The 14,271-nt window shown below is 40.2% G+C and overlaps 1 protein-coding gene across 5 annotated transcripts in view; it reads left to right on the top strand.

The window, feature by feature from the left end:
* Positions 1 to 14,271, top strand: part of COL19A1 (collagen type XIX alpha 1 chain) — a 319,412-nt gene that overhangs the window by 125,205 nt on the left and 179,936 nt on the right. For all 5 annotated transcript variants that reach the window (XM_010975277.3, XM_031455936.2, XM_031455935.2 and 2 more), the window contains 3 exons: positions 875 to 928; positions 9,557 to 9,610; positions 11,834 to 11,869. In XM_010975277.3, the coding sequence (XP_010973579.3) occupies positions 875 to 928; positions 9,557 to 9,610; positions 11,834 to 11,869 (144 nt within the window). The remainder of the gene's footprint in view (positions 1 to 874; positions 929 to 9,556; positions 9,611 to 11,833; positions 11,870 to 14,271) is intronic.

Genomic DNA, 14,271 nt, shown 5'->3' on the forward strand with positions numbered 1-14,271 from the left:
TTATTTTTCTGATTTGTTTTCTTCCAAGAGTGTTTCTAAGACCGATAGGTAGATTTATACACAGGTAGGTAGGTGGACGGTTAGGTAGACAGGCATTTTAAAAAATTTTTGTATTATACTGTAGACACACAGGGTGTTCCAGTGAAAGCATGTACCTTTCAGATAGTAATCAAACAAAAATATATGTCACTAGGAGGATGTGTCATCAATAGCAGTATTAGTGGCCATTTTGAACATTTGTAACTTTAATAACTATAGGTAATGGTTAACATTTATTCACTAAATGCACTAGTCAATTAATTGTATCTTACTTTTTACATCATGCAAACTTCCCTACTGTATAAAATAAAATTCATAAACATGATTTTAATGGCTGCAGCATATTTCATTGTATTTAAATGCCATAATGTCTTTAATGCATCTCCTATTAGTGGACATTTAGGGTGTTTCTTTATTTACTACTATAAATAGCATTGCACTCTACATCTCAGAGCCTAAAACTTTTCATCTCTGATCATTTCCTTAGGATACATTCTTAGCAGCAAAATCACTCGGCCAAATGAAAGGAGCAGACTGAAGACCCTTGATATATATTGCCAAATTGCCCTCCAGAAAGTTGTTTGTTGCTTATAGAAGGAAAGAATTATTCCTTGTTCTATTTATACCCTTTAATCATTTTTATGCAGCTTTTCTTTGAACCTTTCAACTTCTCTTTGGTTTTAGGACTCAGAATTGTTTTTTAATACGTTTCTTCCAAGGGATTAGCAAAGTAATCATGTTGTTATAAATAGGCAAGTAATGTGACTCTCTTGTTATTCCTTTGTCGAGATTTTCAGATGTAACATTTTTCATTGTATAAATTGTTTCTTTCTAGGGTGAACAAGGAGAAAAGGGAGATCCAGGTTTGGCCGGTGTTAATGGACAAGATGTAAGCTTAACTTCCTTGTTTCTAAGATTGTGTCCGCATTTTGCCACTGACATATGCTAACTTTCTGATGCTTTTGAGGCTCGACTATCCTTGAAAGAACTAGCCACAGTCAACACAAGATCAAAAACAAAGCAGTTTTTGACATGGCCTGGCAGACACCCAGTATTTTTAGTTTCATTACAGGTAGTTCCTTAGTTTTCTGTCTCTCATACTTGTATACTACACTTTTCATCTTACCCCCATCTCCATCTCCTGAGGGGTCTGTGGAGGCAGGACTTCAGCGATGGAAAGAAAGGGAAGAGGGAAGGGCACCCTGTGTATCTGTGTCGCTCATCCTCCGTTGCACCTGTTCCCCAGCCTCAGGGATCCTGTTCCGTGTAACATCCTCCTCGCATCCTCACCCCTCCTCCTCCACCTTAGGACAGTGATTCCTGCCCCTTAAGCTTCACTTGGATTCTTATGATGAAATTGGTAGGAGAGACCACATCTGGGTTTTCCCTCTCACATATAGCTCGCTCTCACTTTAGGCCATCAAACTCTAGATGTACTAACTCTACTAAGGGAAGTGTCCACAAAGAGAAATATTTTTTTCCCGCAGTTTCCCATTTTCACTTGCGTACAAATGTTTCGGGAAGGTTCTGAAGGGCCATACTCCTTGCTTTCTGGGTAGAAGAGTAAGGAAGCTAGATCTGGTTCCCTAGGGCCCTAGGGGTGCTATAAAATCCATCTTGTCTGCAGGAGATCATTGCACACAGTGGGAAGGGAGGCTGATCATTACAGTCCTGGGGACCTGAGGACAAAGTAAGAGGGATGCCTGGGTGGCAGTAGTGGGGAAAAGGTGCTAGCCCTACTAATTAATGCTGGCTTGAGGCTCTGGCCCCTACAGCTTTATTCTCTTACTCCACAAGAAGCCCCACTCACATCTTTAATGTGACACTGCTCTCGTCCCTCTCTTCTTTGAAAGGGTTTTTCTACACCAGAGAATGGGAAGTGGCCCCAGTGACTTGGAGCCAGGGGAGTCTCTGCATCTCCCCCAGCTTCTTACAATATATCAAGATGCTGAACGCCATAACCATCATGCCATACACTCAGATAGAGCATCTAATTCTCCCCCTTACCCTGTCACTGGTGGTACCTGGTGTAGTGCTAGGAGTTCTACAGTGGAGAGAAAGCCAGAGCCCAGTCTGTGGCCCGGTTCCATCCCTAGCTGAGAAAAACACTTCTCAGAGTCTGTAAAGGGATGGCCTTAGGCTCAATTCTAAAGTCCCTGTCACTGCAATGTCCTGTAATTCAACACAAAGAGACTATGCAGATGAATTAAGAGTATAGGCTTGAAGAACATGATGAAATGTGAAGCATTCATTCAAGTTGGGGGAATTCCTGATACGTGGAAGGCAGCGTAGGGGGGCACAGCTGGAGCCCGGACACGGATTCCATGTGAGGATGTCTGCCTTCCTCTTCCAAACAAAGGGGGCATGTGCTCTGAGCTGTGCCTAAATGAAGATTTGTTTCACAGTGCGTTCTGTAAAATGGATAGAATTGGGGCCCTTTTCTATGTTTTTGTTCTTTCTAACATACTCCTTGTGAGAGCAAAGACCATTTCTTGGCATCTCTAGAACTTAGTAAATGTTGGGAGTGAGGAAGTTCTCAATAATTTTTTGCTAAATTTTTATGTAAAACTTGAGAGATTATTATAATGGTCTAAAATATAAGTAACTAGACCCTAAACTTAAAAAACAGAGGTGGAAGGGAGTGCCCAGTGATACTGCAGAGGTAAAGTACATGCATTTAGCACTTGAGCACAGTGAAAATTCAAAAATAGCTCAAGGTTTAGATCATTCATATGGTAAGGATGTTCTCTTATGATAAATGTAGGAGTGTTGAGAGACGTGAAATACAGTGTTGCAGAAGATAACCAAGTGACTTGTATGCAGGCTCTCTGAGCTAGAGAAGCAAAATCGAGATTTTTTAGAAGTTCGTTTAGATCGTGTTAGCATTGAAATAGAGAAAGGATTTACCCAAATGCCTGAAGAAGACTGGAAGGAGATTTGAGGGACTGGAACCTGAAATATATTCATATTAACTTAGAGATTTGGACTTTTTTTGTATGGTGTCTGAAAGTAAGGTGATTTGGCTTTTTGGAAGGAATCAGTTTTACACACATGTATTTTGAGCACCTTGCCCAAAGGCTCTGGCGGCCGTTGTCTGAGACCCAGATCTGAAGACCGACTTGCTGGGAGAGCCCACAGCCTGGTGGGCAGTGTGACCTTTCCTCTGGGACGACGATCTTGGAAGAGTCCTTCCCCTGCCCCCTCACAGGCGTGATATTTCTTTAGCACAATCACTGTCTAATGGAGCTCGTTAGGTAGCTCATAAAGCATGGCAAAGCACATTAACTTCTCTGACTCGGTCCCTTAATTAACATGTTGATGATGCTATTTTCCTTTCCTTAATTTTGCCAAAGATATTCAGGAGTCATGACTAAGGAGAAATAAGAAAAAGTGATGGAAGCCCTCGTTTTTCCCTCTGTGATCAGCAGGGGGAAAGAGTCACCTGCTCTGTTGTTTATTGCATCATTGCTGGTGGTGGTTTTAATATTGTGCTGTTGTCCCAAAACGGTTTTCACAAGGAATTTGAAATCCGATCTTTACTGCAACTTTAGGGGCTAGATAGTGTGGGGGTGATAGCATCCCTATTTTTAGAGGCGAGAAATAAAGGCTTGGGAAAGCAAAAATTTTCTTTTAGAAAGTGGTCAAGTCGGCTTTTAACCTTTGTTTGACTGGAGAGTCTCATCTCCTCACTAAGTCATGCCACATCTGTCATTGCCTATTTTTCAGTGCCAAAATACACTGACTCCACAAACTGAAATCATCCAGCATTTATGACAGTTCACTCTGACTTTCAATGAGTGCAAGGACACGTTCTTAGGGAATGAAGGGTATTATAACGGCTGTCTCAATTTGCATTTGAAATCAAGCTGTGACGGAGATTATAACTTCAGGAACGTTCTGTTAGAATGCAGAACGAATAAACTCAGTGGGCCAGTACTTTCCAAGTCAGAGAAAATTGGAGGAATTTAATATTCCTATGAAATGAATTAAAAGCCTTTTATATAAAAGTCTTTATTCTTGCATATGAAATGCATCTTGATGGAAATGTAGCTTTTAATAGTTTCTTTTTTGCCAGCTTTCCCACAAAATGGGTAAGTTCCCTTCGGAAAATGTAAACCTTATTTAAGGGAAGTATGCCACAGTTCAGCTTTCTTAATGGGACACTGTTGGCATTTTGGTCAAGACAGCTCTTTGCTATGTGGGACTGTCTTGCAAGAACAGAACGTATAGCATCCTTGAGGCTCACCTACTAATCACCAGTAGCAGCTCTTAGCCATTAGGGAGAAAAAAATGCTCTGGTATCTTTCTAAATGCACCCTTGACAACTGTGTGTGTGTGTGTGTGTAAACTCTGGATTGTACTGGAGTATTAGACTAAGAGTAATGGACTAAACACATGCTCGTATTTCCCTTATAGTTGAAATAATACATACCAAACATATTGAAATTGTCAAAAATTTGAATTGCTACAAATTAGCCTCCAAAATACACAGCCTCAGCTTTACACAGATTCTACTTTATAATTAAATGTTTTTGATTTTGACCTACTATAGATACATTCAACAATGGCACCTTAGAACAGACTTAAGGTTCAGCTTATAAATTTGTTAATATACCCTTTGAATCCAGACTACCTGGGCTCAAATCCCAGCTCGGCCACTGCCCAGCTGGTATACCAGTTAGTCCAATCCTTATTCTCTCTGTGCCTCAGTTTCTTCATTTACATAATGAGATCATGATATTAACAGCACTTAACTCATAGACTTTTATTTTGAGGATTAAAGGGGTTATCATACATAAAGCATTTAAGTCAGTGTCTTGCATAAGTAAGAGCTGTATAAATATTTGTCATTATAAGAAACTGGGTTAAATAAAACATAGTTACCTCTCATAGATAAAGTGATAGATGATGGATAGATATGGCAGATCTTTTTATTTATCTTTTGTCGGGTTGTGTAATCTTGGAAAAGTGGATTTCAACCATTCAATTTAGTCTCTTCCTGTGCATCTTCGTTATTGTCTTTCAGACATCTCTTAACAGAATTATAGCACCTGATGTTTCTAAAATAGTCACATTAATCTCCTTACACCAATGCAATCTGTAAACCGAATACAAAAATACTGGAATCACAAAGCTGAGATGTCAGCCGGGGACAGCTGGTACCATTGCCAAGAAACAAGATGCAGGCACTGGAAGATGGGGAAAGCAATTTTTGATGGGCTAAAGAATTTAACAAATAACATAATTTTTATCAAATGATTTTTAAAGATGTTGCATACCATGAGTAAGTAGGTCTTCCAATAGAAATTAATTCAGGCTCCACCTGCTTTTATAATTCTGGTTGTCATGCTGTCCTTCAGCTTTTGCTTGCCTTTAGATAAGAGTTCCAGTCTCTTCCTAACACACTGAGTCGACTACTGGGCTTTCGAGCATCTTTATCTACATGAATTTTATTGAGATCCTTGATAATAAATGCCCCTCATATTATTCAATATTAAATTCAGAGTATGTTCAAGTTGATTCTTTATACTTTATGGTGAGTGCTGTGTCTTTTCTCCTTTGGGCTCAGTAACCATTGACAGCAACACTAGGATGACACCAGGAGAAAACTGCTCTTGAGAAGGACATTACTGATCTGCTTCTCAGAGCCTATTGTGATGACATGGTCTACAACATAGTCCTGTATCACAGGAGGACGTGCGCTTCATGGGCCCACTTCAATGGCCAATAAAGATAGAAGTTTGACCAGGGCAGTACTTCTCAATGGTACTCTATTCTACATGAGTTAAAGCACAGTTGTTCCATGTCTATCCAACTGAACACAATTCTCCCTTACTGAACAATTAATTCTCCCTTTGACTTCGGCTTGAAAAGGAAAAACCACATTTACTAATTACCTACCATGCACTAAACGTTTTTACACCATGTGATTCCCAAAACAACCCTTTAAGACAACTAGCGTTGATACCTATTGATAGGGAAGCTGAAACCACTGGCCCAAGATGACACGCCAGTCCTTTCTTTGACTCTCCCAAACTCCACGTGTCAGAAGTCTTGAGTCCCTCCTGTAAAATTAGGCATCTCTGGGAACTGCTCCCTTCACACCTGCTTTATGCTTCAATAACAGTGCTCAGTATTCACGTCAGCCTAGAGCTGGTGGCATGACTACTCCACCCCTCCCTGCCCACTGTTGGTTGCACCAGAGAGAGTTAGCCAACACATCTGCAGTAAGTTTCTTCTCCAGAACTTGCAGTTTGGGTTAGTTAGTCAGGCAGGAATGTTGAAAAAAATTTTTGAATATATTATTTTATGCCTCAAATAATATTTTGGTAACATGTAACATATATGATGATTATGAATCACAGAAGTGACTGGAACACCAGTGTATCCAGAACTCAATGTAATGCCGTGCCCACCCCAGGGTTAACCATTTTCCTGAATGTTGTGCTTTCACATTCCCTTCCGTTATTAAAAACCATGTCTTCCTACTCATCTATTCATAGGGATGCAGGGTTTCGTCCTGCATGTTTGTAGATGTTCAGTAATATGTATTGAATAAACTTGGTGTGTGTCTCTGTCATTTCGTTCTTCCATTTTGTCTTTTCTCTGGATGATGCTATACCAGCAAGAAGAGAGAAAAATCTTTTTAGTAAATTTCTCAGCTCAGTAAATGGCCTAGCCTCCTCACCAGTTCCATAAGCCAAGTGCAGATCAGCCCTGATACCTCCTTTTCCTGGCCCCACCTCCAGTGTGTCGGCAAGTCCTGCTGGCACATGTCCCCATCTTCTCTTCCAGGAATCTTGCTTTCCTGCAGGCAAAGCTGTCACCTCCCCTCTTCTGCTTCTACTCTTGCTGCCTACAATCGATTTTCATGTGGGAGTTTCAAAGTGATTTTGGGAAGAAACAATCAAATCATGCAATTTCTCTGCTTAAAACCCTAAGTGGCTTCCCCTGGCTCTTAGAACAAAATCCATTCTCCCCTCCATGGCTTGCAGTTCCCTGTGTGCCCACCCGGAAATGCTGTGTCTTAATCTGCTGCTCCTTACCTCCTTACCTGTTCACTCCTTCCACCCCAGGGGCTTTGGTATTTGCTGTTCCTGCATCGCCCCCCCCCCCGCCCCAACACTTTTTTCCAGGATTATTGCGTGGCTGGATCCTGGGAAACAACAAACATCTCCTTCACACAGAGTCCGTTTCTGATCACCTCCCCCCACCCCACCCCCAAAGTAGCAGCCTCTGCTCCTGCACTGATCGCTGTGCATCACAGTGAGCCCGCAGACTTGTTTACTGTCAGTCACCCTCCTCTGTCACGGGAATCCCATCAGGGCAGGAATCTTGACTGTGCTCAGGAAAAAATTATTCTGCCACTTGTTGAAATGGCAAGGAAGGCTTTTTATTCAAGACTCGTGCAATGTGGGTATTGAGATTGGAAAGAGAGATTGAGTTCAACTCTGAATACAATGAGGAGTGGGGACTTATAGCCCATGAAGAGAGGGACATGGTCAGTGATTGCAATATTACTAAGAGCAGACCTCAGGGGTACGAGGGGTTCCTGCTAAACTGACTTAACAAGATTCTTGCTAAAACCTGGCCAGACAGGATAGGATGGGGGGGTGAAGGTTGAAGCTAAGCCAAGAAGAGGGCTCAGAGGAGCCTGAGTCAAGTTTGGTTAAGGAGAGTTTTTGTCAATTCCTGTTCTTTTTTGTATCTATCTCTCAATCACGCTAACTAATACTAATAAAGTATATTATACCATATATTATATAATATTGCATGCATATAATATTATATTTTTAAATCTAATACTATGATTTGGAGACACATGTAAATATATTACATTTTCTGGTAGCCACATTCAAAAAAGTAAAAAGAAACAGGTGCGAGTCCACTAACGTATCTTATTTACTCCCATAGCCACAATATCTTTTCAATATATAATCGACATAAAAATTATTAATGAGCTATTATACATCCTTTTTTGTACTAAATGTTGGAAACCTGCTGGTATTTTACACTCACGGCCCATCTCTGCTCAAACTTGTCACATTGCAAGGGTCAAAAGTTGCATGGGGTTCACGGCTGCATATTAGGCAGTGCAGATCTGATGACTTCTGGAGTGATTGCACAGAGTATTCAATAAATGTCTACTGAGTAAATGGATGAGGAAACGAAGAATAAACTCTGCTCACAGAAATGGCCATTTCCCTTTGCTCAAGGTTCAGAATATGTGGGTGCCAAGTTTTACTCCAAAGGCATGTATAAATAGAGTATGTGTTACTTGATTTGGGAAGGAATGGATATTTCAAATAATAAGATAATAGCACATCGCAGATATGACTTAATTTTCCCCTTGTCCTTGTTCTGTAAATACTCGGAGGTTATGATGGAAGAAACATAGCTATGGATTTTATCCACGAATTATTTATCAACTACAAAGGTTGTTTTTTTTTTAACCAATTAAATGCTGTTTTCATCCATTAAAACTTTTTCTTAAAGCCTAAGACAACAGTTTTCACATACTCTCAATAACAAGATTATTTTAAATATCTGGGTTTTTCTGGTTCCTTGAAATTCATCCTCAGTTTCTTTACTGAGTAACTAAATGTGTATTCACTACAAAATTTCAGAGAAGTAAGAGCTGGTTCCCCCAGCAGGGAACAGTAAGATGCCTGGATTTCTTGTACATTATGTGGCTTCAGAATATTTCTTTTTTCCATTATTGTTCTTTCCTCATCCAATGTGTTAAATTAAGGATGAGAAAAGATAGTTTTTTTTCCTATTTGCCACACAGTAAGGATGTCTCTGCTTAACTTTCTCTCTGTGTACACCATGAACACACCCAGCTGTATAACTGATCTCCTCCAGGAAAATCCTCCAGAAGACTCATGACTATATGTATCAGATAAGCTGCCTATGCCCTTTGCGGTTTCATTTCATATCTTTATCAATCCAGGTTTTTAAAAAGATGGGAATTAGAGAACTAAATCACACTTTAAACCAGGAGATTGCATTCTAGCACCAGTTTTGTGAGTAAAAGGAAAAGAATGCATCCTTCATCCCTTCCCCCCATAATTAGATGTCTTGATAGAGACAAAAACCATTTTTGATTTAAGTCTTGAATTTGGTAGGCAATCTTTATAAAGGCCAAATCAATGCTAAATCAGAGGTATTTACAACATCTACAAATTCAAGCCAAAGTGGATACTTAAACGCTCATGTAGAGTGAAATGATGTTCTCCCAGATGGTGAATTATTGCAATTTTAGCAGGAAGCAAAGCTGCACAAATATGCAGCCTTGCGGCCTCACACTGATTTAATGTGTCTGTCCCCACCGCCGAGCAGGTGCTGCAGAGCATCTCGGTGCCCGTTGTCTCTTTCTCTTTCTATACTGCACACTGAAGCATGGAATTCGGGAGCTCGGTATATTATGATTTATCTTGCGACTAATGACTTGTTACAAATGGAAGCTTTCTGTGAACTGTGTCTAGGAATCACATTGGTTGTATTCTTTGCACAGGGTTTGAAAGGTGACTTGGGTCCTCGCGGTCCACCTGGCCCAAAAGGAGAAAAGGTATTGTATTCACCCAGGAAAGTGCCAATCTCTTCTTAAGAAAACCCTGAAATTAGGAGTTTGGGATTTGCAGATACTAACTACTATAGATAAAATAAATAACAAGGTCCTACTGCCAAGCACGGGGAACTATATTCAATATCTTGTAATGACCTATAATGAAAAATAATATATATATGTGTGTGTGTGTAACTGAATCACTGTGCTGTATACCAGAACCTAACACAACATTTTAAATCAACTATACTTCAATTTGTAAAAGAAAGAAAAAGAAAACTCTGAGAAACTATGCAGCAACTTTTCACTGACACTGTTTAATTTTCAACAGTTCATTTTGTTAAAATTAACCAAAGGCTGTTATGTTAAAAGTATCTGAACATAAAAGCCTTTTGGTTCACTCAGTTAGTTGGAAGAGACTAAATGCACAATTGCTAGTCAACATTCATTTGTGTTTATAAGATTTCTCATTTCTTTCCTTCACTTGACAGCATTAGGGATTCCATCACCCAATTAGCAGCCGTGTCCTATGCTGGGAACTTTGTGCATAGCACTAAGCTGCTGCCATGATGGTGAAGCAGCGGCCTTTGTTGGGGAAGAGGCTAACTGTGTATCTCAGTTAGATGGTCTAAATGCTCCATTTCTGGCCCCCTTTTCTCTTATCATTTTCTACTGGCCTATTGGTAGGCACCTTGAAAAGAGAATTAAGATATAGTAAAAGCAAGAGTTGTTTTGAGTAAGGCCATTGGATGACAGAGATTTGATGAGAATTGTATGCATGGGTGTTTCGCACTGTATCTTCCTCTCCATCCTCAGTGCATTTAGAAATCTTTGTCTACCTTCAATATTTACCTCTACATTAAAGTTGGTCCCATACATTAGTCCCCAGTTGACTGATGTAAACTATGTCAATGTTCCTTAGCAGCTATTGGTTATTTTTATTCAATTGTTCCCCAAATAGTGGTTCCACAAGGCTAAGTCTTAGCTTTTGAGGTGACTGTGTTAGAGGAGAAGAGAGGAAGTCATAGAGATGCTCCCCACACGAGAGCACAGCTTCCCCATGCCCCACACCGCACGGGGTGCGGTCCCAACCTGTCCACTTGTACAAGGATTGTTGCAGGGGTGCTTGTTGTTTTTGTTTTTTTTTTTTTTTTAAGCGATGACTTCATTCAATTCATCAACAACGCTCTAGGGTCCAATTTATTTATCTACAAAATGAGGGGATTTAATGAGGTGAAGGGTCTCTAATAGTCTGTCAAATTAAACATTCTAAGACTTACTTTTTTCAATAATTTGTATTTTTATTGAGGTATAGTTGATTTACAACATTATCTTGATTTCAGATGGACAACATAGTGATTCAAAATTTTTATAGACTCCATTTAAAGTTGTTATAAAATGTTGGCTCTATTCCCCGTGCTCTGCAGTATATCCTTGTAGCTTATTTATTTCATACACAGTAGTTTGCACCTCCTAATCCTGTACCCCATCTTGTTCCTCCCAGTGATGCTTGATCTGAATGACTAAGAGTTCTTACAAAACAAACAAGGATGCTGATACAACAAAGCATATAGATTACATATTTATAAATCAGAAAATAGTAAACCTTTAGATTTACCATACTTTTTTAGATTTTGAATAGTCTGTCAATATATCCACCTGGCAATTTGTATTCACATAGGTCAGCAAAGCGACTGTAATATTTAAAAATGCATAAACATAGGCGAAGCCTCTTACAATTGTTGGCCAGTTCCGCAAAGATTTAAAAGAGGCAATGGGGTGGATTCTTGCAGCTGGAAGGCGTGAAGTGGGAAGACCCATTTATTATTTCTGCTGATCCTCATGCTAACTTTGTCAGAAATATAATCTGTCGTGGTGACACTTCCCAGCTGTTGCATTGGCACGTAACCATATTTGAAGAGCCAGTCTTTCTAATTTGGGATCAGTAGACAAAAGAATAGAAATTAGATTATTTCAGCTTTTCAAAACAAGTTCTGCAAAAAAACAAACAAACAAACAAGGATGCACAAGGTGATATTTGTATCATGAGAGTTAAAAGTGCCTGATAAATTTTTCATTGTGCAACAACTTCCATCAGGATAAAATTCTACTTTTATTTCCTCCAAGATTTATCGAGATATTGCTTCACTCCATTCAGAAAATGTATACCTAACATGGGCAAAAAGGGACCATGGGTAATTGCAGCTTTTCTTTCATCCATTTTAGGGAGATATGGGCCCTCCAGGACCACCAGCCTTCACTGTAAGTATTCTTGAAATCAAAATTCAAAACCAAAATACTTTATCCTGTTTGTTATTCACACCACATCCTGACTAAACCAGAATTTAAGCCAGCGAATATTTTGAGAATTGAAAGTTACTTCAGAGTAGATCCAGGCAAACCTCCAGATTTTCAAGATGGGGCTCTGCCCACAACAGTGAAGGGCAGAACCTGAGGTCATGTGGACGGTTACTAGAAAAGTCTGGAAGCGATACATAATGGAACAGTTTTCTCCACCCTCCATATGGTTCATACTTTTGCCTTTTAAAAGTTTGATTATACATCCTTCACATGACATTTAAAGTTAATGGAAGCAGGGATAGTTCTACTTACTCTAAAAACTGTAAAAGAACAGAAGAAACTATAGTCACCCAGTGGGTAAAAATAGCTACCTGTTTAAACTGATTGTTACAGCCTCCAAAACCTGTTCCAGACTATTGTTTGTTCCTATGTGATTTGCCTTGGAGATTTGCAAATGATAAACTGGTGATATTTCAGTAACAGATTTATGAGAAAGTTTATAATGTACACATAATGGGATTGTTGTCAGTTAAATTGTTCATCACTTATTAAACATTTAATCATAAATAGATAATGCTCTTATCTTTAGATACAGTTTACTCTTACAGATCTTCTTCATAGGCCATAAGGTTTCTCATTTAACTTAAAGGTTTGGTCTGAGAGTAACAGTATGCCTAATGGAAAAGAGGAAAGTTTTTTTTTTTTTAAATAAGATCGTTGGTAGCCTGAGATCTCTTGAATTTTATGTTGGTATTACCTAATGACATAAATTAAGAATTTAAATCATCAGTTTTGTGAGATCTGTCCTGATTGTAGAAACTCAGCTTTAAAGAAGTTTTCTAGCATCTGGACGAGGTCTTTCCAACAGGGCAACAGAGGACTCGCCAAGGCTGTGTGGCTTTGATAACGCTCATATTTATCTTTGTACTTGCAAATGTCATTCTGAACACTGTGGTAATAATGTCTTACACAAATAATCTTTGTAATGCTCACTTAATGGGTGACTATTTCTTCATAAACAGAAAATCTAAGGAAGCAAACAAAGGACTTTCTTAGGAATAACCAAGTTCAATCTACAGTAGAATTCTGTGCTTGAAGCTTTGATATTTAAGATGAAAATAAAAAGTTTACTTGAGAGGAGATTTTTAACTGCATATTATTCAACTTTTTCTCATTTGTGGAGTTGACTTTTTGAATTACTTGGCAATTATTCAGAGTTAAGCCTGCTCTTTTTATTAAAGTCACATACTTGTTTTTCTTCAAGTACATTGTAAGCTCACTCACTCCATAGAGTTACCTGATTCCTTAGTTGTTCTCAACTTGTGTTTGAAGACCAAATCACAGTCTGTCTGTATCATTTCACCTGATCAGCAAACTTGGCCCCTCAGCCCAAAAGTTGCATTGAATTGTATCTATATAGTTTTGTGGATTTTTAATGACAGCTGACATCTCCCTGCCAAGTGGCATTCTGTAGATGTCTCTTTGCACTATTCATCTGGCAGACACTAAGGGAGTACAAGCTAATTTTTAGACTTATCTAAAGACATGAGAGAGAGGCCAAAGTAGGAGACCGAAACGGCAGAGTAGGAGGACGTGGAGATCGTCTCCCCCACAAAGGCATCAAAAATACAGCTACATGTGGAAAAACTCTCACAGAATACCTACTGAGGGCTGGCAGAAGATCTCACACAATCAAGACTACAAGAAAGATCACCACATAACTGGGTAAGATAAAAAAGTAAAACAGAATTGGGGCCAGACCTGCACCCCTGAGGGGGAACTATGAGAGGAGTAGTCCACACAGGTGGCCCCTTGCCCTGGGAACCCTCTTCACTGGCAGGGAGGTCTGCCAGGACAGACAGAGATCCAGGAGGGGCCTGGACTCTGCCCACATGTGCTGGCTTGTTAGGGGTCAGGGCAGAGAGAGACTGTGCCGCCCTGCTACAGTTCTCAGCCTGAGATGCACTCCAGGTGGGCTGCGAGTACTTGCAGCGGGCAGGCACTGAATCTGGGGCTTCAGCAAAGGGACCCTGGGAGAGGATTTTGTCTAGCTGCGTGGAGCAGCCCAGAGGGCCTAGACTGTAGTCAGGGCCTAATCTCAGAGTCCATTTGTTCGTGCAGGCAGAGCCCGCGGGTCCCACCACGAAAGCACCACTGTCAGTGTGCTCAGAGCAGGCGGGGCTCCCACATGGGCGGGCTCTGTGAGTGCACGCCCTCTGGGGGCGGGGCCAACACCTGAGCCCATTGTCAGTGCTCCCACTGCAGAGGCAAGGTGGAGCTGAGGGGTGGTCCAGCAATGGTAACTTTGTTGGCTGGCATGCCAGGTGGTGGGCCGTGTCCACAGAATCATGTGTCTCCAGCGG

The sequence above is a fragment of the Camelus dromedarius genome, chromosome 6 (genome assembly GCF_036321535.1).
Source record: "Camelus dromedarius isolate mCamDro1 chromosome 6, mCamDro1.pat, whole genome shotgun sequence".
Classification (NCBI taxonomy): Eukaryota; Metazoa; Chordata; class Mammalia; order Artiodactyla; family Camelidae; genus Camelus; species Camelus dromedarius.